At 36.9% G+C, this 27,908-nt stretch overlaps 1 protein-coding gene across 2 annotated transcripts; it reads right to left on the bottom strand.

The window, feature by feature from the left end:
• Positions 1-436: 436 nt before the first annotated feature.
• On the bottom strand, positions 437-27,908 carry snap25a (synaptosome associated protein 25a). 2 transcript variants are annotated; one of them, XM_051138276.1, is made up of 8 exons: positions 27,742-27,908; positions 16,154-16,297; positions 13,996-14,037; positions 11,056-11,104; positions 7,563-7,680; positions 3,400-3,519; positions 3,033-3,177; positions 437-1,946 (listed from the first exon to the last, which is right to left on the bottom strand). In XM_051138276.1, exons 2-8 carry the CDS (start codon positions 16,223-16,225, stop codon positions 1,878-1,880), a joined length of 615 nt encoding a protein of 204 aa, XP_050994233.1. In that variant the 5' UTR covers positions 16,226-16,297; positions 27,742-27,908; the 3' UTR covers positions 437-1,877. The 2 variants fall into 2 exon arrangements, with proteins under 2 accessions (XP_050994233.1, XP_050994232.1); XM_051138275.1 differs by lacking the exon at positions 7,563-7,680 and adding an exon at positions 7,233-7,350.

The following is a 27,908-nucleotide window of genomic DNA, read 5'->3' as shown; positions in this document are numbered from 1 at the left end:
AAATGTGTTTCTTACAAACATGCAACTTTCACTTCACAAGACATTCATTGATGGACTGAAGGCGTGTGGATTACTTGTAAATTTTTGTGATGCTGTTTTGAAGAAACTCATTTATGTCCTGGATGGCCCGAAGGACCTTGTCTGGATTTATTCTGTGATGTCTCATATCATTCAGTGTCATTTTTGATAATAATGACTAATATATGAAAAACTGGTAAAGCGTGACACTAACAACACCAAGGCCACAGGGTTTGATTCCTAAGGAACACATACTTTGTATGCTTCGGATAAAAGCGTGTACCAGCTTTGTACTTGACTTAGCGAAACAGTATGATTCAGATTTGACTCATTGAGCTCTCCTGTTCTTTTCCCAGACAGCAGCTCTGTCAAACGACAGTGAGGTTTTGCTTGAGACAATAATGAAAACCCACAGCGATTAGGGGTTTATTACTTTTAATCAATTCAGCTAGCTACAAAATGTCAACCACTTCACAGACTGACAGGATACAGAGGGAGTTTTAATATTACATGCGTTGAGGACATCAATCTCACAGTTTAACCTATGTGTCATTCAGGTAAGGTATTTATTTGACTTCTTATAATAACTATTCAACATCTTAGTGATTTGGTGTGCATAGCTCTAAGTACAGAAGCAACAAAAAAAAACCCTTTTTTTTTGTTATGGATTATTATCATTTTTTACCAATAACAAACCACACGGGGGAAAGTAAACTAACAGGATACAGTCTTCTTATAAAAGTAAGGTCTCTCAGAAATATGCGTCTTTGCTTTACATTGCAAATGATTTATTTATTTTTTTCAGAGCATCCAAAACCTATGATACAGTAAACAACCAGTCCCCACCTTTCAGAACATCATTTTCTACACCAAACTGCATATTCATTTTAGAAAACAAGTCATTTTTTGCAGGACCGCCACACCAGCCTCGTCTCGTTCCCACCCATCGCGTTTCCTCTTTAAGTCACTTTTGCATTATTTTACAACAAAGGTCACAGTCTGTGAATATATATCGACTGAAATGGTGGCACTATTGCAAACTTGCAGTAATATGGAACGTTCCACTGTGTCCTAATACTGAGCATGCTTTTGTCAATTTTGCTACTGCCATGATTTTTTTTTTTTCTTTTTTTTGTCATCTTTTAAAAACAAGATTTATTTATAAGACGCTAAGATCTACCATTTGTCATGCATAACGCACAATTCACATCACTTGGAATGCAATGTTTTTACTACTACAGCTACAGAATCTAGTTGCACATTGTCTAAACAGTAACTGATTATGGTTGTGATGAGGGGATATGAACCAAGGACATTGATTGTAAGTGCTTGTTGTATTAATATCATTTGCAAAATCTTTTTTCCCATTCTTCATTGTCATGACAACATCAAAATAAGGAGCATGACAGTAGCCGAGTGGTGTGACACAGTTTTACCAAGACGATACTGAGATACTGAAAAGGAAAGACAGCTTGTATAGCATTCCTATATAGTTCCTCCAGCAAAAATTCGATATATATATATATATACACATAGGCTATATGTATACACATACAAGCGGATATATGTATACATACATACGTATATGTATACAGGCAATAAAGAGAATAAAAACTTCACAAGTGAGCAAGAGCCATCGAGTCAGCACTATATACAACCTTTGGAAAGAATGATACAGAGTATAAGAAATCATTTTACGAGGACAATCATTGAAAAAGCTGACAGACGACACATAGAACGACATTTACAATGGGGGCCGGGTGATATGTGCATGTGTGCAAACCTAGAAGGTAAATACCATGATAAGCGCATTGCCTTTGACAAACTGCACGGTTGGTAAAAGCAGGCGGACCAGAGGCTTAGCCACTGCCGAGCATCTTTGTGGCCCTCTGGTTGGCTTCGTCGATCCTGGTCTTGTTGGAATCAGCCTGAAATAGTTCAAACAGTGTTTTATTAGCGAAATCAAGTCATTATATACAGTTGGATTATATACAGTATGTTATTCACAGTTATATAGTTCGAAATATATATCAGGGTTATTATAGTTGTATAGTTAATATATTTACAGTATTAACTGAAAGTTAATATTGAAACCATAAAAAAAAAAGAAAATATATATTTTACTTAAAGCAACATTTCTCGTTTTCATTTAGTTTAACTTTATGTACTAAAATAGCTAAAACTGAAATAAAAAAAAACTATATAGACATAAAAAAAGAGCATAAACTAATAAAAATGACAAACTTCAACTAAAATGAACATAAAGCTGAAAATATCTAACAATAATAAAATAACAATATTCTCTAAAATAACAATAATAATGTTAAATAATAATATAATATAATAATATTTAGTAAAATTGATAAATATTCATTTAGTAATTCTCAATTATTTATGTTATAGAAGTAAAAATTGTATATATATTGTTTAATTTTTGGAGTGAACATTAAATCAAAACTGACATTAAATTTATTAATTAACATTCTTATCATTGGTTCATGCTTTTCCAAAGAATAAAAATACTTTTATATTTTTACTTTTATTACTATTTATTTATTTAATTAAATAAAATAATAACGTTAAATAACATATAATGTAATATAATATAATGTTATATAATATAATATAATATAACAGTTAAATAAATAATATATATTTATTTAGTAATTCCCAATTATTTATGTTACAGAAGTGACTTTTTATATATAAAAAAAATTATTTAATTCATTAATAAATATTCTTACCACTGGTGCATTCTGTCTTTTGTAATTTTTACCAATATAATATAATTTGTATATAAAATATACATAATATATCACATAATAAAATATTTCATTTAGTAATGTTAATAAATATTAATTTATTCATTCCTAAATATTTATGGAATGCAAATGGGTTGCAAACAGATATTCATCTCAACTGGTTGAACTGAGTTTTAAAACTGCACTTTTTAATAGGATTTAAGATTGTGTGATTTATCCTTGGAAAATCTGGCCTTGAGAGCCAATCCATACCTTCTCCATGATCCTGTCGATCTGGCGATTCTGGGTGTCAATCTCGTTGCCCATATCAAGGGCCATGTGGCGCAGGTTACCAATGATGCCTCCCACCTGCTCTAAGTTCTCATCCATCTCATTTTCCCTGGCGTCATCTGTTACCCTGCATCCACAAGCACAGCAGAACGTCAATTTAAATCCACAAACACCAATAATTTGACTGCATACACATGAGCCGTCTATACATATGACCTCTTAAGCCTTTTATTAGAGCAGACGCAGCTGTTGCGAGCAGATTTGTTTAACCTTTTGGCTACACGATCAAACCTCGCTCTTATCCAGCTAACCCTCTGGACAGAGCGTCCTGGAATCCGGGGCCTCTCACCTGCGGATGAAGCCTCCGCTGATGGCCATCTGTTCGCGCTCATCCACCACACGGGCGGGCTGGCTCGCGACCACTCCGTCCTGGTTGTTTCCCCAGGCCTTGCTGGCTCCGCTCTTCATTCTGCACAGAGTCGGGGGAAGCGTGAGCGCTAGGGTAACCGGACGCGTCCATATCAGCAGCAGTGTGTTCACAGATCAACAACAAACATGGATTACCAGGCAAGCATAACAGGGATGGGCTCATTCTCAAGGGGCTTTTTGTAATTTGGAATGCTATATCCTGCGGACATATAACATACATGTACTTGATGCTGAGACACATACCTTTCTGAAAATGGGGGATGTAAATAGAGGTGGACAGCCATTTCCAAACAAAGAAAAATGGGACTCAGAGGTCACCTCTGGTCGCCCCATGGCACATGAGCTGTCACCCCTCTTAAATTATGACAAATAACAAAGAGCACAGGCCTTGGCGACAGACAACACAGAATAACAGGACTGCCACATCAGTGGAGACAAGTGTAAATAACTTCAACAGAAAAGAAACTGGAGGAAGAGAACCGCATCCTATCTTGCCCTTTCACTGGCCACCTCTCACCTCAGTGTTTCTGACTCTTAAATATGAGATAAAATGAATATTATATTGTAGGAAAGACAATGACAGATCAGTAATGGTATGAGATTATTAACCCAGACCCGCAAATGAATGAAACTATCAATTATTGGTAATTATAGCCTCTTTTACACTGCAATTATCCAAAACATATGCAATCTTATCAAATGTGACAACAACCTATTATGGATTATTACTATTTATTGTTGCAGGCATGGCAGTGGGATATTCTGATCATTTAGAGGCCAGAGGTGAGGTATAGAATAACAATAATCAAAGTGAAAGATTGAAAGCAATATCATAATTGCAAACCATTTTATTTAATAGTCTGTCAATAGGACAGCCTTAAAGAGACAGTTCACCCAAAAATATAAATCCTAGGTGCCTTCCTAGGTGTATATAACTTTCTTCTTTCAGACAAATGCAATCTCAGTTTTATTTTTTAAAAAAAATGTCCTGGCTCTTTTAAGCTTTATAATGGCAGTGAATGGCTGTTGAGATTTTGTCAAATGAAGTGCATCCGGAAAGGCCTTCTGAACTGAAAAAAATGCATCGATCCGCTTCAGAAGGCCTTTATTAACGCCATGTGGAGTACTTTTAATGATGGATGGACGCACTTTATTAAACTTCAAAATCTCAACAGCCATTCACTGCCATTATGAAAGAGCTGGGACATTTTTCAACTCATTTCAACTCTGATTGTATTCGTCTGAAAGAAGAAAGCCTAGGATGGCTTGAGGGTGAGTGAATCATGTGGTATTTTGCATTTTTGGATGAACTATTCTTTTAAATAATCTCTTTCATAATTGCATCTAGAAAATCATAAACCTAATTTATACATTCATTGACTGAATGTTTTGCACAAACAAGGCGGTTTGATTCATCAGCTGTTGTTCTGCCTGTGATATAGATTTTAGTTCTAATATTTCTTGATTTATCTAAAGAGAGATGGCCAAGCCTCCCACTGCAGTATTATTTATAGAGACGGACTAAAGCTACAATTCCCCCGGCTGCCTTCCTTCCATTCTCCCTCTAAACAGCATGTTGAGCTTTATCTATTGTGAAGGAGCAGTTAATACTCATACTGGCAAACAATGCCTAAAACATTAATAGTTAGAACATAGAAAAAATGACTTTCCCTTTTCTTTCAACTATTATCTACTGAAAATTAAATTTGATTTTAAAATAATTACTTTAACATTATATTTAAAAAAGCGAGTGTACTTTTGTTAAAACTATGAACTAAGTTAAAAGTCTGACCCAAAATTCAACCTCCCTAAGCGCACAGGTTCATTTGTGCCTCTGCATCAGTCTGGGATTTTATGACAGGCTGTCATATAAAAAACTGAATATCTGCACTGTATCTTTCTCTGTCTGACCTAGATCTCGTATGCTCCCCTTGGGGAAGCTGCAAAAGCATTGGCTCTCTTCACTGTACTGCGGCTATAGACTGGACTGCGCGTCCTGTTCTTTGCCAAACTATCCCTGTCAACATGAATGAGACAGGCTTGAAACTGTTAGATCATCTGAATGACTTTCAGTAGGAGTTGGTCATCAGCATTGTTACTATGCATTATTGTTCTTTAACAAATAACAGCAATTAGCAAGAGATGCATGAGCATGCATTTGGCATTCGGGGACATGCTATTGCAGTCATACAGGTAGCATTGATGGATGTGCTTTCAAAGTTGTAAAATAAACACACACTAGTATGTATGTACATTTTAAAGCAAATGCTGTTATATATTTTGATCTTCACATCATTTGAGTCGTTTTGACCAAGAAACATCTTTTTGAGCTTCATACACTTAATGAAAGGGTAAAGTGCTTTCTAATGATATAATTATGTTTCTATTCCAAGTTGTTGACTATCTATAATCATTTAAATGGTTGCTGTCATTACAAAAATTGCCTCCATTACAAACAATTTTCAGACATTTTTGACAGAGTTAGGAGATTTATACATTAAATAACAGTTCGTTTTAACAGTGTATATTTTTTAACAATATAGCGACATGATACTCATTATTTTTTCTAAATAGCAGTAAGTTAATCGTTTGAATGGCTTTCCTGAGGTAACATTAACTTACGTCACGTGATTTGTTAACGCGTTGTGTTATTGACGTCTTTTCACGGTTAAAACACGAATTACACGACAGATGATAAATTTCAGTAATTTGTACTATATATTTTAATGCATTCTTTGATGTTCATTTATGTTTTTCGTCCTATAATTAGTATAATTCGTCCTACAGTATCTATCCGTTTGCTGAAGCTAGGCATTTCCAGTTATGTCACACCACATTAATGAGCGGTAAAATGCCATTTGCTATTTAAATTCGTAATAAAATTGCCACAATTTGAAGTCTATGTTTTAAAACTAACACAAAACTGTCTAAGCGTCTGCTTATAATCGCGTTTCTCTGCAAACAACTCAAAATGATTAGTGCGTCACGTAATGTTTACTAATCTAGTATGGCTGGATAGTAACAATAATTTAACTGTGACACTTTACAATAAGGTGTCATTTGTTAACATTAGTTAATGTATTACCTAACATGAACGAACAATGAACAATACATTTATTACACTAGGTATTAATCTTTGTTAATGTTAATAAAATTGTTCATGTTAGTTCACAGTGCATTAACTAATGTTAACAAACAGAACTTGTGATTTTAATAATGGATTAATAAATGCTGTATTGTTCATTCTTAAGTCATGTTAACTAATGTAGTTAACTAAAGTTAACTAATGAGCCTTATTGTAAAGTGTTGCAAATTGATCAAATAAATATATAATACTTAAGTTGGTAAAATATAATTAAGTTTTCCTTAAGTATTTTCAGTTAACTTGTATTGGACTACATTTAGTGACTTACCCCAACTTTGGCACATCCATGCAGTTTTAGTGGTTTGGTTTATGGTTTATTAATACTTTGATTTTAAAAGAAGGGTGTCCTTGGGTTGTGCAGCATGCCTTATATTCATACATTTCATTGATAAACCGTGTATCAAAGGACCCGGAGCAAAAGCAATCGGGCTGCTGTACTTCTATGAGCATGTGTGACCATGCCTCATGCTCACTGTCTGTGTTTAGGATCATGGGTAATGAACTCGGCAAGCCACCCTGGGCACGCCTGACTATAGGTCTACAGGCCTCTTGGTATGATTAATTTTTAGGCAGGCAGGCAGGCAGGCAGGCAGGCAAGCAGCACCTACTTGTTACATGGACAGGAACAAAGACCACAGAATTTTCCTAGATCGTTCAAATTCTTTTCTGCATCCTTCATGTCCTTATTGATTTGGTCCATTCCCTCCTCGATGCGTTCCAGTTGCTCTGATTAAACAACAAGTAATTTATCCCCCACAGAACGAGAGCAGGTGTCAGGAAAATAAAGGAGGGAGGAAAGAAAGAGGAAAGAGAGGACAAAGAAGAGAAGACAAAACTTCAGACAGTCACTGTGACAAAAGGAAACTCAAAAAAAAAGGGTGAAAAAAACGGACGCCACCACATACGTAAGACCCTTCCGCCACATGGTCAGTACCTACTTGTTACACGGACATATGAAAAGGCCACAGCATTTCCCTAAATCTTTTAAATTTTTCTCGGCCTCCTTCATGTCTTGGTTGATATGGTTCATGCCATCTTCAACACGATCGAGTTGTTCTGGTCAGGACAAAGGGATGACAGCAGTGGAATGAATTTACTGGCTCTTGTTTTACAAGAATATATGAGAAATGAGCACTGCTGAACTGGATGCGAAATTGCTCAATGCATCTAAAGGGGTCGCATGCATTAGAATGAACCTACATATGCAAAAAAGAGTTAGGAAAGAGTTAAAATAGCAAGACTTCATCCTTTATGTATTTAGAGATGCATAGAAGTCAAAATGAAACAAAAACGGACCCTATTTACTTAATGCAGGTTTCTGGTCTCATTGTGAACCATTCATCTGTCCATGTGTTTTCAGTAATAACTTTTCTGTTCTGCTGACATCACTGAGGCCGCACAGGCTATTGGACAATCTTAACCAGTCATTTTTAAGTTTCTAAAATTAAGTTTTTTTGCAAACTCAAATTCATTTCTGGTATATAGGGCCATTAACATCCCTTGTCACTCAAAATACATCACATTTTGGAAGTAAAATGGGTTGCAAATGGCAGTTCATGCTGACTTTCACATTTAAAGAGTTAGTTCACTCACTCATTAGTTACTCACCCCCATGTCGTTCCAACCTTCATTCATCTTCAGAAGTCAAATTAAGACATAATTTAGATTTTTGATTAAATCCGAGAGCTTTCTGACCTTCCATAGGCAGCAACACAACAGTAAGGACTAGGGCTGCCCTCAACTAAAGATTTTTCTGGTTGACTAGTAGTTGTTCATTTTAAGCATTAGTCGACTATTAGTCGCACGTCATAATAATGAGCTTTTAATTGCCTACATAGTCTACTAAGCTTGCCACTGTGCACCGGCAGAAGTAATGATTATTAACGTGTCAGTGAAAAACAGTAGGAAGACTGAATAAACGTTTCATAATTTATTGATAAACTATAGTGTTTTCTTTGTTTTCGGCTTAAGAGATGAAGTCAGCGACACTGACTCGTTATCTCCGCAGTAGTGATCCACCACTATGCATGTTTCATACAGATGACATTATCTGAGAATATTTGTTTTCTATTTGAATTGGTTCATTCGAAAGTAGACATTTCACTCTCGACAGATATATTTTTCATGCCTGTAAGGCAAGTACACACAGAGTTTAGAAGTTTTGCGCATTTAGAAAACACATCCTGTTTGCTTTCATTATTTTACAAAAGTGCAACGTTTTGTTGCTATTCTGAGTACACACAAATGTAGAGTCTGTACATATTCAAAAGATGTATTATTCTTATCTGTATGACCAAAAATGACAGAGTATTTTAAGTGACTGCACCGGCACCTCTATCTGTCATGCAGGGAGTGCACTATATTCAGCTTTTACACTCTGCACAGGCACTTGAATAGCACGTTTCTACGTTAACATTAGATTGAGCTGCCATGTAAAATTGCTACTACTTACATCTTTCAGATGAAAAGCCATATTTGAGGATGATGAATGATAGGTGAGTGTTTGGATGTCCTGCCCGATGTACTATATTACCACAGAGACCAGGCGTTGACGATCTGTCCATCACAGACTGCGTGACTTAACGGACTGCCACTTCCTGTGAAATTTTTTTGTGTGACTAAGTGACTAATACAGTTTTGGTCGACCAAGCCACTTCTCATCGACTACCGGTTAGTCGACTATTAGGGGGCAGCCCTAGTAAGGACATTGATAACATAGTCCTTGCGACATCAGTGGTTCAACGTTAATGTTATGAAGCTACAAAAATACTTTTTGTGTGCAAAGAATGCACGTTCACTAGAGGACCACAATGCAATACCATTCTGGGCTTTGAATGTGGTAGTTGCGTTACTGTCTATGCAGAGACAGAAAGCTTTTGGATTACATTAAAATTATCTTAATTTGTCATCAGAAGGTGAATGAAGGTCTTACGGGTTTGGAACGACGTCACAGATTTTTCATTTTTGGGTGAACTATCTCTTTAACACTTGGAAAGCTTCATCAAGCGGATGAAGTCACAGTGGACACAGGCAGTTCTAGCTTGAATTTGATCCCGGCGGCCAAGAGCAGACAGATTCTCCCATAAGGGCCACGGCAGGAGGGCGACAGTGTCTCTTTAATTAGACCTTGGGGCAGAATAAAACACTGCCCTGATCTCTCTCAAGGCTTTGCGGCTGTAGTTTGCTGACTCATTCGCTGGAAGCCGACAGCCTCCTTTTCTCCTCGGAACAATGGAAGAGGCTGCAGCTTATGGTTTGTTTGTCTCTGTGTGGTTAGGGGATGATATGGCTGAGGTGCTGGGTGACCCGCGGTGATGCAGTCTGGCGTTTTTGTCGTGCAGACAGGGTGTGTTCGATATTGTTAAGAGGTTTAGTGAAGGTATCAGTCACAGGGAAGAGAGAGGCAAACTGGGAATGGTTCAAGAGGGAAACAAGCCTACCACATCAGTTAGTTTTGTGTAATCCCTGGCATTTAAAGGCACTTTCATTTAGGCAAAGCACATTAACCTAAAGATTAATTTCCTTGTGTCTATAAATGCTAATTTTAAACAAGGAATTGAACTTTTGACATACCTCATTCCTTGATAACAGCCTAGCTTAGTGTCACCTCTGGGCTGAGAGTTTCGTTTAAATAAGCTTTAGGCTACAGTTTGAGGGGATGAAGGACTGAGATCTCATTCCCTTTATGAAAAGACTAATTACTGGCTGCAGACAGGGAGGGGGCACTCACACGCAGGAGCCAATCAGAGAGCTTCTAAGAAGCTAATGCTTAAAGCAAGGCCAATTATGTCATTTTTTAAATCACACTAAGCCAAACAAGCTAACGTGTGCTTTTAAAGTGGGACCAAGCTGTTTAGAGCCTTGTCGATTTGTTGTTATTTATATGTTGGATTGAAATTACACTGTTGAAATAGGTAATATCTGCTTTTTTATGATATTAGCATTGTGCCAGGGATTATACAAAAGAGTATTAGTGCAGTTTATGGGAAAGAGTGTCATTTGTCATTACCAGCTAAATCGATCGTTGCTTTATTTTTGTTGAAAGTTTATTGGTAGAAGCTGCTGGCCTAAAAACTATGATGGCAACTACTTTTTAAAATGGACAGTTAATTTGTTAAATGCAAACATTAAATGGACAGTTGTAGTGGCCAGTCCTGTTTCTTTTATAAAATAGTATATAAAAAAATTAAATGAAAGAGGAAACGTATTAGCAAAAGGTGACAGATTTAGAGTTGCTTCAGAAACAGCAGAGGAAATCATGATTATATTGCATAAGATTTTTATGTATTGATTTAATGCATTAATAAGGGTAATCAACTGAAAGAACATACATACTGTGCATACTTCAAAATACAAAATTATTTAAAAACATTTTAATTTTATGTATGAAGAATGTATGAAAATTGTCATCTAAAATACATCCACACTTACCTCCCTGTTCATCCAGCATAACCAAAGTCCTGATACCAGCATCTTTACTCTATGCATCGAGAGCCATGAAGAAGAGGCATGGAAAGGAGGGTGAAATGCATGGAAGACAAAGTGAAGAATAAAGAAGGGCATAGAAAAAGAGGTAAGATTCAGCACACAAAACACAAAGCTCATTCCAGAGGCAGTCTACAGAGAAACTTTTAGGCTGTACTGGTGACATTTAAAATTGCATAATGTTCTTCTCCTTTTTCTTAGACTAAATAAGCAGACGCTAATTACTGCAGAGCATACAGCTCTGATCAATATCGTTTGTAATGCACTCTCTGTGCTAATGTGAGCCAGAATCTATTCAGAGTCTTTTCTGAGCTTTCATAGCTTGAGACAATTCACCCTTTAACAGTACAAAAATCCATCAATGAAATTCTGCAGAAAAAATTGCAGCAATGAATGAATCCAGTTTTTTGTTGTTGGAGTGTTAGAGTACAACAACTGAACAAGCAATGCCTCTTCATTTCTCTTATATTGAGGGCAGATTTTGCACACACTTTTCAGTGTGACAACAAATCATCAGTCACTTCATTAAAGCTTATAAAATGAGTTACACTCATACACCTACTCCTCCCAAACCCCAGTAAAAATTATTATTAGACATTAGTGCAAGGACATAAAGACCAGTACAGATGTCCTCAGAGATTCCAGTTTATATTTTGCTATAGATGTCATCCATGACGTGTTTATTATTTAATAGTGCCCTGAAATGTCTGCGTTATAAATCTGCTCCCACTGTGCTAGTCCTAAATGAGCGCAACCCATGTCTATTACTATTTGGTCACTGACATCCTAGATCTCATTCACCGCTTAGAAAATATGACTTTTCCGTGAAGCTAATGATCAGCGAGGTAAATTTGCTGTGCTGTTTTTCCTGGAGTTTGTAAAATAACAGGCAGCTGTGACATATTTCAGGAAGTGCAGTTTCAGCGCTTTAAGGGGAGCGGGATATCGATATTTGGGATAATCGTAAGGCTCACTGGTGCATAAATCAGCAGGACATGAAGCAGCACCCCCCTCATTCCGGATGGGATCACAATGTGCCCTAAATGGATCCTTGGGGATTAATTTGTTTGTGCCATAAACCGCTGAATTTCCACGCAGCAGTAAAAGCCTGGAACAAACTCAGTGCTTCTACTGGTATAAATAATGAATGTGATTTACCTCCGTTTTGACCTAACGCAGGAGTACTGCTGATCGTCTACAAGTGGCGAGAACATTTGATTAGTCTAACTAAAACATGAAAAGGCTGGTATGGGCTGACATAAGTAGTATCTTAGATCGACTGTGTCAGCAGTGACAAATTATTCTTGATCTATGTGCACTCTCCCTCTCCAGTTTTCTTCTGTCTATCAGTCTGTCAGCCTTCAGGCGACTTGTCTATTTGTCAACTCAGAGGCAACTTATCACTTCCCCGATCCGCCAGTAATGGACGTGGGGAGGTGCTCTTTGCAGAGATATGGGCTGCGATTATCGATATGACCTTGAGATATGCTGCAGAGACTTCATCAGATATACACACCTCTCTTTCGCTCTTTTACACCCTCAACCCATCTAGCCTAGATTAGCTAAGTCCAGCTCGTGCTCAGCTCCGTCTGCAGACTAAAGCTCTCAAAATCAAAATACAGTGATGTAAGATATTTGTGAAATATTAGGATCCCTAACATTAGGATCTATTTTTAATTTTAATTTTAAAATAAAATTAACACGTTTATTTAGCAAGGATGCTTTAAATCAAACTTTTGGTCAAAAGTGATGATAAAAGATATTTATAATGTTACAAAAGATTTTGCTGAAAAGAAATGCTGTTCTTCTGAACTTTCTATTCATCAAAGAAACCTGAAAAAATTCTACTCAGCTGTTTTCTACATAATAATAATAAATGTTTTTTTGAGCAGCAAATCAGAATATTAAAATGATTTCTAAAGGATCATGTGACTGAAATAATGATGCTAAAAATGCAGCCTTGAAATCACAGGAATAAATTACATTTTAAAATATATTCAAACAGGAAACTGTTATTTTAAATAGTAAATACAACTATTACAAAATGTAACAGTTTTTTTATTGTTTTACTTTGTTTGACTGGTAGTGTATATATTTTTTGTTCTATTTTTCCCATTTTTAACACAATTATGTTCAGTTTCTAGGGCAGTCAATTTAACATTTAACAATTATGCTTACTGAGGCTGCATTTATTAAATACAGTAAAAACTCTAATATTGTGAAACATAATTACAGTTTCAAATAACTGTTTCCTATTTTATTATATTTTCAAACATAATTTATTCCTGTGACGGCAAAGCCGAATTTTCAGCATCATTACTCCAGTCTTCGGCGTCACATGATCCTTCAGAAATATGCAAAAGTCTAATATGCTGATTCGGCATTCAAGAAACATTGCCATTATTATCAATGTTGAAAAAACTTTTACCGTGAAACAGTTGCTTATTTAATTGAAACCACAGAGCATTTTTCAGGATATTAAATAAGCTTTCCATTGATGTATGGTTTGTTAGGACAAAATTTGGCTGAGATACAACTATTTGAAAATCTGGAATCTGAGGGTGCAAAAAAACTAAATATTAAGAAAATCGCCTTTAAAGTTGTCCAAATGAAGTTCTTAGCAATGCGTATTACTAATCAAAAAATAGGAATAGGAAATTTACAAAATATCTTCATGGAACATAATCTTTATTTAATATCCTAATGATTTTTGGCATAAAAGAAAAGTTGATTATTTTGACACATACAATGTATTGTTGGCTATTGCTACAAATATACCCGTGCTACTTATGACTGGTTCCGTGGTCCAGAGTCACATATATTAAATGTTTGTGATCAGAAAGTGAGAAATCATTTTAATATAAATATAATAAAGTGTTTCTTTACCTCTTCCACAAGCTGCAGCATACGCCGGGTGCTCTCCAGTGACTGTTGGGGGGAAGGAAAAAGATGTTAAAACCAGAATTCATTAGGAACTGACAGAGATAAAAACCTCCACAAGCTGTAGTGTGTGGGAGGATTTTTAACACACACTATAATAGATAAATAATCAATGGATGTTCTTTACAGCACTAACATACCAAAACATTTAACCCTCTACACAAAATTTGCAGTGCTCAGTAACTGAACTTTTTAACTTTTTATTAATCTGAGTGAAGTAATGTCACTCTGGTCAGTGCTCTGAAGCAGTAAGTCAGAACATCCTTCACCTCTTCTTTCAAACTTTAGATCTCAGGTCATCCACCATTATGACGACCTCATCTTTCTGTCTATCTCTGATGTGTAATGTCAAAAACATTAAAGCTGAATAATTTAAACATTATACCAAACATATTTCAACAGTCTGGCATTTATATGAGTAAATCCATAGCATTTTTCACACAAATATTATCTGGTCGGGGTATTATGAATTCATATCTCTGTGCATCAGAAAGGCCGGAGGACATTTTTGCAATGTGGTGTGCCGTTTGTGTTTTAATATTCTGCTCAGCTGTGAGAATCATAGCGTGGGGTGGCATGAGGAGCTCCATCAGGCTGCAAACACACAGGCGCCACCCCCAGTTCTTATACACACACATACAGCAAATGCTGCAGCGTTATGTAAGGCAGAGTGCAGGTGAAGCCTCCCTCCACATCACACACACATTCACATATGGACTCTGACATCTCACAGTCACAGCCCACTGTGTACAAATAAATAAATCTGTAGTATAAATTACAGCAATTTATCCGAGCTTCAATCAACAGAGCATAAAAATGTGAAATAATTAACTTGTGTCAGTGACCCGGATAAGAGCAAAACAAATTGAATGTCTGCTTCAACTAAACAGATGACTTAGCAAATTAAATAATGTGAAATTATTTTATTTACTAGTGGCATTGATGCAGCTTAATGTAAAAATGTTTTCAGTTGTAGAAATGCACTATTCAGCCATGATTAATTTATGAATCTAAAATTATAATATATTAAAATTACTGTAAACTCTAAAAAAATGCTGGGTAGCCTTCTGGGTAGTTTTATTTAACTCTACTGCTTAAAAATTACTGTTTTTCTTGCTAAAAATTATCCCAAAATAGGTTGGAAGTTAACATTCTTAATATGTTTAATAATGAACATTTACTAATAAGTTGAACAAATAATAATTAATTAATAAACATTTTTTAAATGGCTTATTAATAAACGTTCACGTTTTGATTAATGCTGATATCTCTAATTATGTGTCTGATATTTTGGGTTCATTTTAAGCTAGCCATATAGTCATTTTTAAACAATAGTTAAATAAAACTACCCAGAAGGTTGGGTTAAACATTCAACCCAACCACTGGGTCAAAACAACCCAGTCACCATATTTCACCCAGCGCTTAATCTAAAATTATAATTACAAAGAATAATTACAAAGAATTACTAAAATATCTAACAATTTTATAATAAAGTAATTCTTACAGTTAATGATAACTCTATTAAGTGTCCAATAACAGGAGGTTACAGAGGTAAAACACGAAGCTTTCAGCTGGTCAACATGGGGAGACCATGTGGAATAAATCAGTTTTTATTAGGATTTTTATTATTAGTCTTCATCTCATGTGAGTTTGGCCAACCACAAATGCCTTTTGTTCCTCAGACAGTTTTTTGCACTCTTCTCCTTGATTTGTTAGAACTTTTGGCAGTCTATGGTACTCCCGGTCCGACCGATTAGTACAGCCCAAAACATGACATTAATTGATAATTTTCAGCAGCAGTAATCAGCAAAATATTCGAGTTTTGTTTGGTTCAATGGCATTGTTTACGTTCAGTGCCGCCAATATGGCTGATCGATGATGCAACGTAAAAACACTCTGTTGCTGAATGCACGAGTTGACATTAATTTACTGTAAATATTCATCATTATCACTTGGTTTGGTGGTCAAAAACAAACTCCCTTCTGCACAGAGCTCCATTAGTGGGCACTACATTTGTTTAGAGTCTTTTGGTTGCAACCAGTTAAAGCTTGAAGGTTGTTGTTCATGAAATTGTAGCCTGAAGAGAGGAAGTGAATGGCCTTACCTCATCGGCCAGCTGGTCTGCACGTTGCTGCATGTCAGAGAGCTCATTGCGCATATCCGCATCATCTGCCATGGCTGCTGGGTGTGCTGGGTGGAGCTGATCTCCAACTGGGAAGAGTGGGTTTTATTGGAAGTCTGGGGGAAGCTGAAAGAATCAGAAATAGACAGAAAAGGGTAAACATTAAACGATGATGCTTACTTGAATAGTGAAATCAACCAAGACAATATATCCATACTAAACCAATACTCTGTCTCCCTCAGAGAAACAGCTACTGATAATAAATTCAAAGGGAAGCTAGAGTTATACAGCTAATAAAATCATTTCATTTACACAGGCTAATTAAATGTCAAGAAATGGACAGTAGGACATTGTCTGCTCTTAAGGAGCCCATCGCCTCTTCTCGAATTGTGCCGAGTTGGTGGCTGCTGTGTTTAGCTGATTAAATTCTTCCCTGAGGTTCTGGGTGTACCAGGAGAAATTTGTCCCTGCTCTCTCATGGAAACTGTGAGCTTGACAGATATATTCCTGAAAAGACTGGCTTGACAGCTAGCAAGACATCCCAAGGGGTCTAGAAAGAACAGCTTACTGAAGAATTGTGAATGTGTGTTAAACTGCGCAAGCATGTGAGCAATTATGCATCCTTATTCGAAGTTCAAAGTAAAACTCATATGCTCGTATACAAGACCACACATTGTCTGCAATAAATAAATACATTTTTATTTATAATTTTAAATATTTCTTTTTGCCAAATATTCAACTCAACCATACCCAACACTATCAGAGAAATATCCAATGAATTCCAAGCAGGTATTAAAGAGCGATACTGCCTCCATTAATTGCATAATTGTACTCAAGCGATTAAATTTAACACGCCTGCCTGACCTTTTACTGTGAAATACTCCAGAGACGCTAAAGGCTGCAATATTACACTCCCATCTCCACCAGTGAAATGAATGTCATCTTCTGCTTTGGTTAAAGATCAGGGAGCACCAATCTAAAATTGATTGACCCATCATCCAGGCTGTGTACTCATGCAGGCTCGCTCAGGGTAATAGAAACATGTTTGTGATGAATTTGCAGTATGGTACCATATGCCATCGTGCCCTAGCTGATGCCAGTGAAATACACCAATACAAAAACGTCTCTCGCTTGTCCTCGCTTAACCTCTGATGAATGAACTCGTTCAGATTGTGATGAGTGCATAAAATGTCAGGTCAGTGAACGTCAGTGAATTCTTTGTGGCAGTATTTTTAAAACAACCTAAAAGTTGAGCACAATTTGAGAGACTGGTGGGCCGAAAAGAAAGAGATGCCTTGCTGCCTTAATTTTTTTTCATGCGGACAAGCAAAACAATGTTGGAAAATTGTCTTAACTAGGCCAGTGAAACCTCAGGACAAATGTTTTCTGCTAATTTACTTTCTTTGGTTACATCCACGCTGTCTTTTAATTTGCTTCTCCCTCCACATCTTTCATCATCTCATTTTTTAAGTGAGCAACCGTAATGTTTTTTGCTGTATTATGCTGTATCATGAATATGAATGACACCATTAGAAGGCCTTTGCATTGTTGGATCGCTAAACCTAAACAATGTAAAAAGCTAACATCATTGCAAGCCAGAGAGCTCAAGAGAACTGAGCAGATGCTCATTTATTGACCTGCTAGCAGACGCTCTTGAAACAGAAAGGTCAGAAGGTTAGGGTTTTGTTATTATTTGTATCGTCAGTTTATTATTTTGCTATTCACGTCTGCTTTCAGGTTAAAATGATTGTAGCTACTGCCTGTATCCCAGGATTATTAAAAATGCATTAGGTAGTGGTAACTATTTCTATCATTTTTTTCCAGTGTGCTACCAGTCATTAAATATAGAAGAGAAACAACACAAATATGAAAATCCTCTCATTTCTGCTAAATTAATGACTGTCATTGTTTTCTGCTTGTTGAATGATGGCAGATAAAACATGCTAGTTCTACCAGTCAAAAGTTTTTTTTTTCTTCTGCTCACCAATCCTCCATTTATTTGATTCAAAGTACAGTAAAATTTTAAATATTTTTACTATTTAAAATAACTGTTTTTGTAACATTATACACTTGTAGAAATTAATATTTTTATTTAGCAAGGATGCTTTAAATTTGTATTCATCAAAGAAACCTGAAAAAATCTACTCAGCTGTTTTTAACATAATAATAATAATAAATGTTTTTTGAACAGCAAATCAGATATATTAATATTAGAATGATTTCTGAAAGATCACGTGACTGGAGTAATGATGCTAAAAATTCAGCTTTGAAATTACAGGAATAAATTACAATGTTACTGTTTTTGTTGTAATGAATGAAGGCTTGGTGAGCAGAACAGACTTCTTTAAAAAACATTAAACATTCTACTGTTCAAAAACTTTTTAACTGGTGATGTATATCCAAACTAGAAATGTATAAGACTGGACAGGGAATACAAGAAAATGAATACTGGTAAACAGGAAAAAGTTATAAAAGAAAGAAATAAAGCAGGGGTCTTCAACATTTATAGCTTGGCTATAAATGTCTAGCCATTAAAGTAATCATTATTTATGTATAGATTAACATACTTGAGCATCAAATTTTATACTTAATACATTTTGGAAGAGTTTTATTGGGAAAAACAATAAAACATTTAGCGGAATGTTTGCTTTGAAAATTTAAAAAAAGGTTTTTTTACACAAAATTTTGGATAAACAATAACTGGACCCAATTACTGTCTTGGAATAAACGTTTTACAATAATGATTCCAAAAGCAGTAAACATAACAACTACTGAGTATTACTTGCTGACCATTAGGTTACTGTGCGATTACATGTATAGCTGTATGTTTGTTTACCAAATCAATAAGAAGCTCTGGTTTAAACACATGCTGTTTTAGAATAGCTGTGGGTGTGTGTGTATGTGCTCACTCATCCTCCGTCTCTGAGCTGGCTGCCATTTTGTTTTCTCTCTTCAAACATGCAGCCTCTCCCTTCACTGCAGCACTTCGGTTAACACACAAAAACTGTCCTCCTCCTAAACTTAAAGCTTAAAACCGCACCAGTAACCACTCTAAATTGTTGCTCTCTTTCTCTTTTTTTCTCACGTGCTTCGCTAAACGCTGACTTCACCTTATATCCCTTGAAATGGAATGAACTTATCATGCCTGACCTCTAAATCTCTGAGTCAGGCGAAACAGACGTGTTTTACGAGATTACCTTTGAAATCGGGTTATGGTATTTCCCCTCTACAGTGTTATGTATGTTGCAACAGATTGACTCTCGTAGAGCGAGTTATCGAGCTTGACGTTTCAAAATCACAGTCTCTGTGAGAATACTATTTCTCTGATGCAAAGATGGAAAACTGCTTAAAACCTTGTTTTTGCCATATGTTATTCATATGAATGTTATTGTTAATAACGCTGTTTATGCTTGGCAAATTGATGAACATCTGACATTGGCATCAACCAATATCCCACAATAAATCGACAGCATTGTTTTCTCATGTAGATTAAACATGTAGTCATACAAAAACATGCGTACCACCAGAAAGTTAAAACCACATTTAATGTAAACTGACCCAAATGTACACTGCCTGAATCCAAATACCGTGTTCGGAAAGGAAATGATGTGTAGTACAGAACCAAATACGAAATGGGAGAAATATATATATATTTCAGAGCTTTCTCTCGCAATTATATTGTTGGGTAATTATACTGTATATAAATCGCGGGCATCAGGGAGCCGCTATCAAATCACTTTTTGAACGTGCACTCGGTTTTTACTTTCACTTTCGAGATTCGCGATCACACCTACTCAGGTGTTTACTACGGAAAAAAAGCTGGCAAAAAGCTACGGAATTTAAGTTGATTAGTCAAACCGCTTCTTGAATAATGTGCGAACGAATTAGACAAAGAGCATGAAAAAATGGATGTGAGGCTCTGTCTCCACAACAGTTTGGCATATTGAGACCAAACCTGGTGAGTGTTATAACAACCATGTTCTGAGGCTACCTGAACAGTTTCGGCGCCGCACCACCTAATGGTCAGGAGATATGAAAAATGGCTATTTTTGCTTATAACTTCTGAAAGGTTTGGCTAAAACTCACAAACTGGTCTCTTTAGATTCGGTGCAGCATGCCGAGTCAAACCATACCCAATTTCAGACATTTTGAAATTTGTTGTGAAATTACGTTTTGTTGTATCGTTACGAAAATTGATATGTGTCTTCAGCACCATGCTGTGACAGTACTCAAAAAATTTGGGGGCAGTGTCACCTTGTGGCCAAAATTTATAAAGAAATTTTTAAAAAGTCACCAAATTTGGCTTAGATCATATTCAGACCATGCTGACAAAAAGTTACGAAGTTCATATCAATGTACGAAACGGTTATTATTTCACACATCAACGACTGTTGACCAAACTGTGCCTGAGACTGTATCTCTGCAAAGCTTTGACATTGACACCAAACTTTGTGTGCGCTATTGTCAACTCACACTGATCAGGACACATTTGGTAACAGCACCACCTATTGCTTAAAAGTGATAAACCTTTCATTAACCATTAATAATAACATTTTCAAAAATGCTAATAACTTTTGATTGCATTAGCCTTTTGTAATCAAACTGGTCTCAAAATATTCCTTGGGTCATGTCAAGAACATAGATACCCATTTTGCCGTAGTCGGACGAACTTCCTGTCAGCCATTTTGATTTATGATGAACACCTACTTTTCCAAACTTCTCCTCGACCGCTGGTCCGATTTTCACTAAGATCAAATCAGTTTTTCTTCAGACTGTGCCCAACAAAAGTTATGGATTTCGTGTTGATAGACAAAACTGCTTTTGTATGGCACTGCAACAAATTTGAGACATGATGCCAAATTACGTCTGAAGCTGTATCCCTGCATAGCTTTGACATATTGACACCAAACTTTGTGCGCACCATTGTCACCTAACACAGAACACACCACATTGATTTGTTAACAGCGCCACCTATTGATCAAAAGTGATAACCCATTAAATCACATTACTAGAAGTTGCATTAATGATTTTTCAGCAATTTTGCTTAAAATCATCCTAAAATGGCTTTAATTACTCATTGTAGCAGTTGCTCCATGCCATGCTTAGCTCCTCATTTTGCCTCTGTTGTGCTTGGCCCCTTAATTGCTGCTTGCAGCTATATTTCAATTTGTTACTTACGATTCCTTGTAATTATTTTGTTTCTACACCAATTTTTTTCAACAGTTAGTCAACAGTTGCAGTTACGTTTAGAAGTACAAAATAAACTCCACCACGTAATGCATTATTTAGGGAAGTCCCTGAGTTCATTAAGGCTTCCATTTGTCTCCAGCCTTGTCCTTGATTGAAAACCATGGAGTAAGGGATGAAGCCGGCCACATGTAAACTATAGCAATGGCTTATTATTCACAAGGCAATACAACCAGATGAGGACAGGTCTAAAAGATGCCTCCCCCTCTCCTCTCAAGAGCAGTGATTAATAACACCAGTCCCTTTCCTCCTGAGTGGAGGATTGCATCGAGTGATTCCAGAGCTCTGCTAACACACTGTACTGTTCACACTCAGTATAAATCATATGTATTATATACAGAAATTATTAAGTATAATAATGTAAACAAACTGGGAAATTCTTTTTAAGATAAAAAGACCTCAACACAATCTAGTAAATTTGATTATACTGCAGTGAAGTCTGCTTTGGAACAGTAAGCATAATGAAAAACGTGCTACAAAAATGAACCCAAAGCAAAAAAAAAAAAGAAAAACTAAAAAGGCCCAGTTTTTTGGAATATTTATAATTAAAGAATCCCACAAAATCATCATTATAATTAAATAGAAAATTTACAAAAACCGACCATGTACTCTCTAACAGAAAATCATTAGGCTTGTGATCTGTGACGGTCATTAGTACTGATCTAAATTATACATTCCAGTGTGCATGTGGCTGCATACTGAGTATTCTTCCTAGCCGATTCTGCACTACGCACTCATGTTGCTGCGCCATAAACTAGACTGCAGCAGCAGCCTTAGAACCTCATCTATATCCCTCTTTTACACTGGGATGAAGGGTCTTGTGATTTAGCGGAGATCCAACAGCCAATGCAATTGATTTGACAGAGTCCATTTCACAAGCCCATTTGTGTTCAGCTCTGCAGCAACAGCGTCAGGTCCTACTGCAGAGAGCCCTCCCTCCTCGCCAGCCTGTAAACCTCAGAGTCAGACTCCCTCTCACGGGGAAGCCCCAGGATGGATTTATGAACAACACGGCCATTAAAACAGACACCGTGTTCCCCACCCCGACACCCTGTACCCTTTCGCTTCCACATCTGGCTTCAAGGTTCTTGGCGAAATGACGAGTGATGAAGTGATGAGTTTGACAGGGCAAGGATTGGAGGGCTGGCTGAGTGTGACCTTCCCGTTTTTATTGCATCTTCATAGAAACAATGATCAGAAAGCAGCAGAGGAATGAGAGTGCTGTGAAAGTGGATGCAGCTATTGTGCATTTTCTATAAACAGACCCACTAAAAACAAACATTTAAATGTCTTCGCACCTGCAAAAGATCTGTTTTTAACTGCCACTGCCGTTTCGCTATAATATCGTTTCCTTGCCAGACTTTTTTTTTTTTTGGCGTCCTAACATTCTGTTATTGTATTTACATAATGTGCTCCCCACTGCAGCAAAGTCAAATCGCATTGGGTGCCAACAAAAGTAATTTATCTGAAAATCTCATAAACTGCACCGATGGTATCGTAGTTGTGACATTTGTTTTGTTGATCAGACAGGAGGGGTGGGAGGCATGAAGAAAGGACAGAAAAAATGACACCTGAATGATAGCATCAGCAGGTGTTAAATATTTGAGGAGTCATAAACAACAGACATTAAAAAGCAATTAGGAAGCCCAGGATCCAGGAAGCAGCCAAAAGCCTTTGCTTGACGGAAACACAATTGACAGATTTATTTCCTAGAGGTACATTTAGCTAAAAGAAATAAAGCCATATATAAACAATTCAAATAAACAATGCATTTTAAAATTTCGACACATCCTTAAACATAAATGTAAATATCTGTTTTATTCATACATTTACGCTGTTTTTTTCTGACCTCATTAGTGAATTATTTTTATTGTTTAAGCATAAATTTTGTTATACATATGCTCAAAATAAATGAATGAATGTTTGCAAACGAATGAATTACGTTTGAAAACAAGTCTTAATATCCCATGCAATTTTGCATCTTAAGTAAATGGTTTAAAGATGGTTTAAAGATTTGTTTTTTCTAATGCAAAAACAAAAAAAAATACTCTGGCTTTGCAAGGCACTGTTAATTCTAAACCTGCTTTGGAACAATAAGCATATAAAAATGCAAAATAAGTATATGAATAAAATAAAATAAAATAAAAATATTTAATGCCACAAAATAATTTCTTTAACGTGCATATATAGTGCTATATTACATTTAGCTCAGCTACATTCACATAAAGCGTGGACAATAGAAAGGATTTTTCTGAATGAGAAACAGTGATTGACAAGCAAAGAGAAAATACAAGCGTTAATACTTCTACTATAGCAAATTTATCTTTCTCCATTCTATTGAATTGCTTGAATGAACCAGTGTGTATTATTATCAAATGACTGTTTGGCATCTCAAACATGGGTCAATAGTCAAATAATCCTAAAAAGGAAATATGCAAACATGAAGCAAAGGCTAATATTGAATTTCCAAGTAGTGTTTACTATAGGATGCTACTTAATAGTGAAATACGATTCCACTTTAATGGAATCAGACGGCCTAATCTTTACATGTAAACTGAGAAAGAATGAATCATCTGCGTGATCTAATCCGTGTGCCTTTATATACACTATACTGTATGTCTTATGTATGCGCCACACTGTAGAAAACTTCATTATGTGAACTCGCAGAAAGCTACGAATCTAAAATGGCTTCAGACTGCAGCTATGAGCAAATGAACAGATGCCACAGCATTTGTCAAAACTGCTCACACTAACAGCTTGCAAAAGTAGCCAAATGCAGAAAATGAAATTACCCAAGTCCATCTGATAAGGCACAAATGTTAAGATGCCTAGCAAAGACAACTTGTCCTGCATGAGCATCTTCATAAACTAGATGTCAAATGCAGTACACACTGCATTGCTTCAGCTCTGTCAGTATTACATGGCAAGTACAAACTACAGTAAGTTACATCAGCCAGCTCTTAATCCTTTGCTTAATCTCACTTTTATTCGGCAAGTTTAAGACTGCACTTATTAACAACTGTGACCTCTCGAAAATTGTGCTCACAGAGCGAAGACAGCGTCTGTACTTATGCTGATTTATGATGCTTCTCCTTCCGCCCTCAGAAACCTCCAGCACTATTGATATTTGCAGATGGTGGAGGGGAAACCCACATGTGTGGGCAGAGCTTACAGGCTGAGATGTTTGCCATGAGGGGGCTTCTTTCTGCAGTCATCATGCATCATACAAGCTAATTCTTCGGGGTATCTTGTCTTTTCTCCTCTCATCCTCAGCCGCCCTCTTCTGACGTCTCCTATCTGCCTATTTTTCTTCTCCACCAACATTCTCATTGCTCATCTTTTCATCCATAGCCATCTTCAGTCTTTTATGCTCTTGTGACGCATTTGTCCATATTTCCAATCTGTGAGTGTTCATCCAAGTGCACTTGTGCAGGACTGTCGCAGAGATATCCAGAAGCCATTTTGTTCGACCCATGTTATTGTTTTCAAGATTTAGTGTTCAGTGCCCCCCCAAGACCGGCTGCTGTTTTTAATTCGGAGAATTGCAAATCAGTTCTCACTTTTCACCCGGCTGGTGCTTTAATCTAAAACAATTTTGTGTGAAATGTAATTAGGAATATGAAATCAATGACTTTAGGGTGATAGATATACATGTAACCGACAATAACAGTGCAATTTCCTATAATAGGCTACTGGTAAAGCTTCTAGTGTTCTTTTTTTCATTATATCTATCACAACATTTCATTGATACAGTGATTTATTAAGACATTGGAGCAACCATAATAAAGCACGTCGCTGCCTCAGTGTCAAGATTTGATGAAACAATTTCAAGATGACATATTAATTTGTAGGATTTAAGTGAATCACTCTAAATTGAGCTCAGCCCTTTATTAAAACTATGAACATGTGTTGTTCAAAAATACATGTAGTAAAACCTGAACCTGAATCCGTAAGTACATGGATAAATCACTGTATCTTGTGGACTATTAAGTTGTATTAACATTGCATGCTATATTATATAGAATGCATTAATATTAGCTATATTTATATATTAAGTTGCAATGGGCATCGATAAATCAAGATGAATCGCGGTCTGGCATTGCGTGAGTCACCACTTATTCGGGGAACATCCCTGCCGCCCTGCGCTCTGCAGTCAAGCCATAATAAGCCGCATTAAACCATCAGATTCAACAACAGAAGCGTGCCAACCTGTCTCTCACAACCGCCGCAAGACAAATAGAGCCCGAAACCCAATGCTCCGCTCATCGTAGTAAAGTATCATTTTCTGTTACTCATAAATGCGTCAGTAACAGCATGCGCATTTACTAACCTCACCACAACAGAAGGATGGCCAAAAACAGCCGTGATGAGAAACAATACCCTGGCTTTAGAGCATTTGCAGGTGCAAGATGAAGGCACGTGACAGAAAAAAGAGCTCTTCTGCAGTATCCCGACATGCCCAAGTCACACTGCACTATCTGACTGGATGATTAGATGATATTTCGGGTTGTTACGGAGATCCGGTTAATGTAGGGATTTTACGCGATAATACTATTGTGTAATCAGTACATTCTGAGCCAGAATGTGTTTTCCACGTGAGGATGTGTCATAAGGCGATGAATATGGTTTTTTAAAATATGCATCACGCAGGGTTTGGAAACGAAGAGCCGTTCGATTTGTATTTTTTGTCACATTCGGTTCTCAGACGCCGCTGTGGTTATGAAACTAAAACGCTCTGGCAGTGTTATTCAACACTGAGACTGAATGTAGAGCGATTACGAATGACTTCTGTGAGCTGGTTCTTTTTAGCGAATCAAGTGTAAATCGATCCCTGAACTAATGATTCATATGAGTCGGTTCTTTTTAGTAAACTTATCAATGCCCAGCGCGACCAGTGTAGATCGATTCCCAATCGAATGATTCATGTGAGTCGATTCTTTTTAGTGACTCAACATCATGTCTGACTCTCATGAGTCAGATATTTGTGACTCAAATTACAAGCTGTTTCTGAACAGCTTCCTACTTTCGTCATGTATGACTGGCAATTAATCAAAACAACTGTTACTGTGTTGCTAAGTCTTAAATCAGTGTAGATCCTGACTGGTTGTTCATACGACAACGTGTAGATTCTCATTATAAGTTTTAGTTGTAATCAGTGGTTTTTTGTATTAAACAAAATACATGAATGAATAAAATATGTCATCGTATTTTCTGTTTGTATAGTTAAGGCCAATTAGTCAATTGAAGTCTGAAATGATCTCATACGTCTTTTTTCCAATTATGTCTTCCTTGGAAGTACTATAAGAATCGTTCGATTCTTTTCTGATTTACGTCCCTAGTCATACGTGAGCCTAGTCAAAGAATCATTGTCAGTGAGGGTATCTCCAGCATCCGCCCCCGCTCGTCTTTGCTCAAGCCCCCGCCCATCGTCTACCACCAGGAAGACACGCACTGATAATTACCGCTGCCTCATCACATACATACGGCAAGGTTGAGATGATTTAGTCCTGCAGACAAGGAATATTTCGGTTTCATTCAATAAGTTTGAACACTGTGTCATCCCATCTGACTGGCTTTCTCTGCACCACGCACATTAATTCTCGACCACTCTGTCGCAGTTTGCCACATTGACCTCCCCCACTATCAATTCGCTGATCACTTTCGATAAATCCTCATATTGATGCCATCGAAGCTTTAGTATTTATATGTAGAGACGAACAAATCAATCTGGCAGGCAAAGCAACAAGAACCGATTGGGTTCTAAAACAACCTACTGCTGCAAAATAAAACATCTAGGCGTTAGTTTTCACTGTCATTTCAGTGATTAATGGCCTGATGCTGTAACGTCAACAGAGCGTTTTCTAAAATCTGCGTCTTTTAAACACATCTGGTCAAGTCGATCATTATTTAGATGGCGCCTCTGCGCAAAACTTTGCCAGACGTATAATGGTAATTCAGCTGCAGGGGTTCGATGTGAATTCAGGACAGAAACGCAATGGAGCAAACGCAGTCTCTGTCCAGGGTGCTGAAACGCAGAAACCGCCCACATCGTGCCGCATCCAACACACGATTCAAATGCGTATTAACAACACAAGCTTGTCCCTAAAATCTGACATCCTCCAAACAGTGCATTCAAAAGGATACGCAAAATGAAAGGTAACAGATTTGTTTTAATTAGCCAGTCTGAATTTTAACAAAACCATCCACTGTTGCTCTTGCCTGCGCTGCGACTTTAAGTCAACCACTTTTTGAGACAAAAAGAAAGACGAAAAAACAATCGCGTCAAATCCTTTCCTTCATCTCCGTTTTGAAATAAGGCTTACCTGATCCCGTAGTCGGTAGACGACCGTCAGTAATGAAGTATCTGTCTGCGAATTTCAACAGCGAACCACCATCAACCCCTTTCTGTAGGGACTGAGCTGCTGCAACGCCAATGCCGTGTGTTCCTCTTCAATGGAGAGCTGCTCTGCCCTCGACAAAGATGGCGTCC

This window comes from Labeo rohita, chromosome 20 (genome assembly GCF_022985175.1).
Source record: "Labeo rohita strain BAU-BD-2019 chromosome 20, IGBB_LRoh.1.0, whole genome shotgun sequence".
Lineage (NCBI taxonomy): Eukaryota > Metazoa > Chordata > Actinopteri > Cypriniformes > Cyprinidae > Labeo > Labeo rohita.
The sequence above is the reverse complement of the archived record's forward strand: the minus strand, read 5'-3'. Positions and strand labels throughout refer to the sequence as shown.

Coding starts and splice junctions, on each gene's coding strand:
- snap25a (XM_051138276.1), bottom strand. CDS start 16,225: ATGGCAGATGATGCGGATATGCGCAATGAGCTCTCTGACATGCAGCAA. Junction 11,105..13,995: donor TGCTGCAGCTTGTGGAAGAG/GTAAAGAAACAC, acceptor CTCGATGCATAG/AGTAAAGATGCTGGTATCAG. Junction 7,681..11,055: donor TATGCTGGATGAACAGGGAG/GTAAGTGTGGAT, acceptor TGTCCTGACCAG/AACAACTCGATCGTGTTGAA.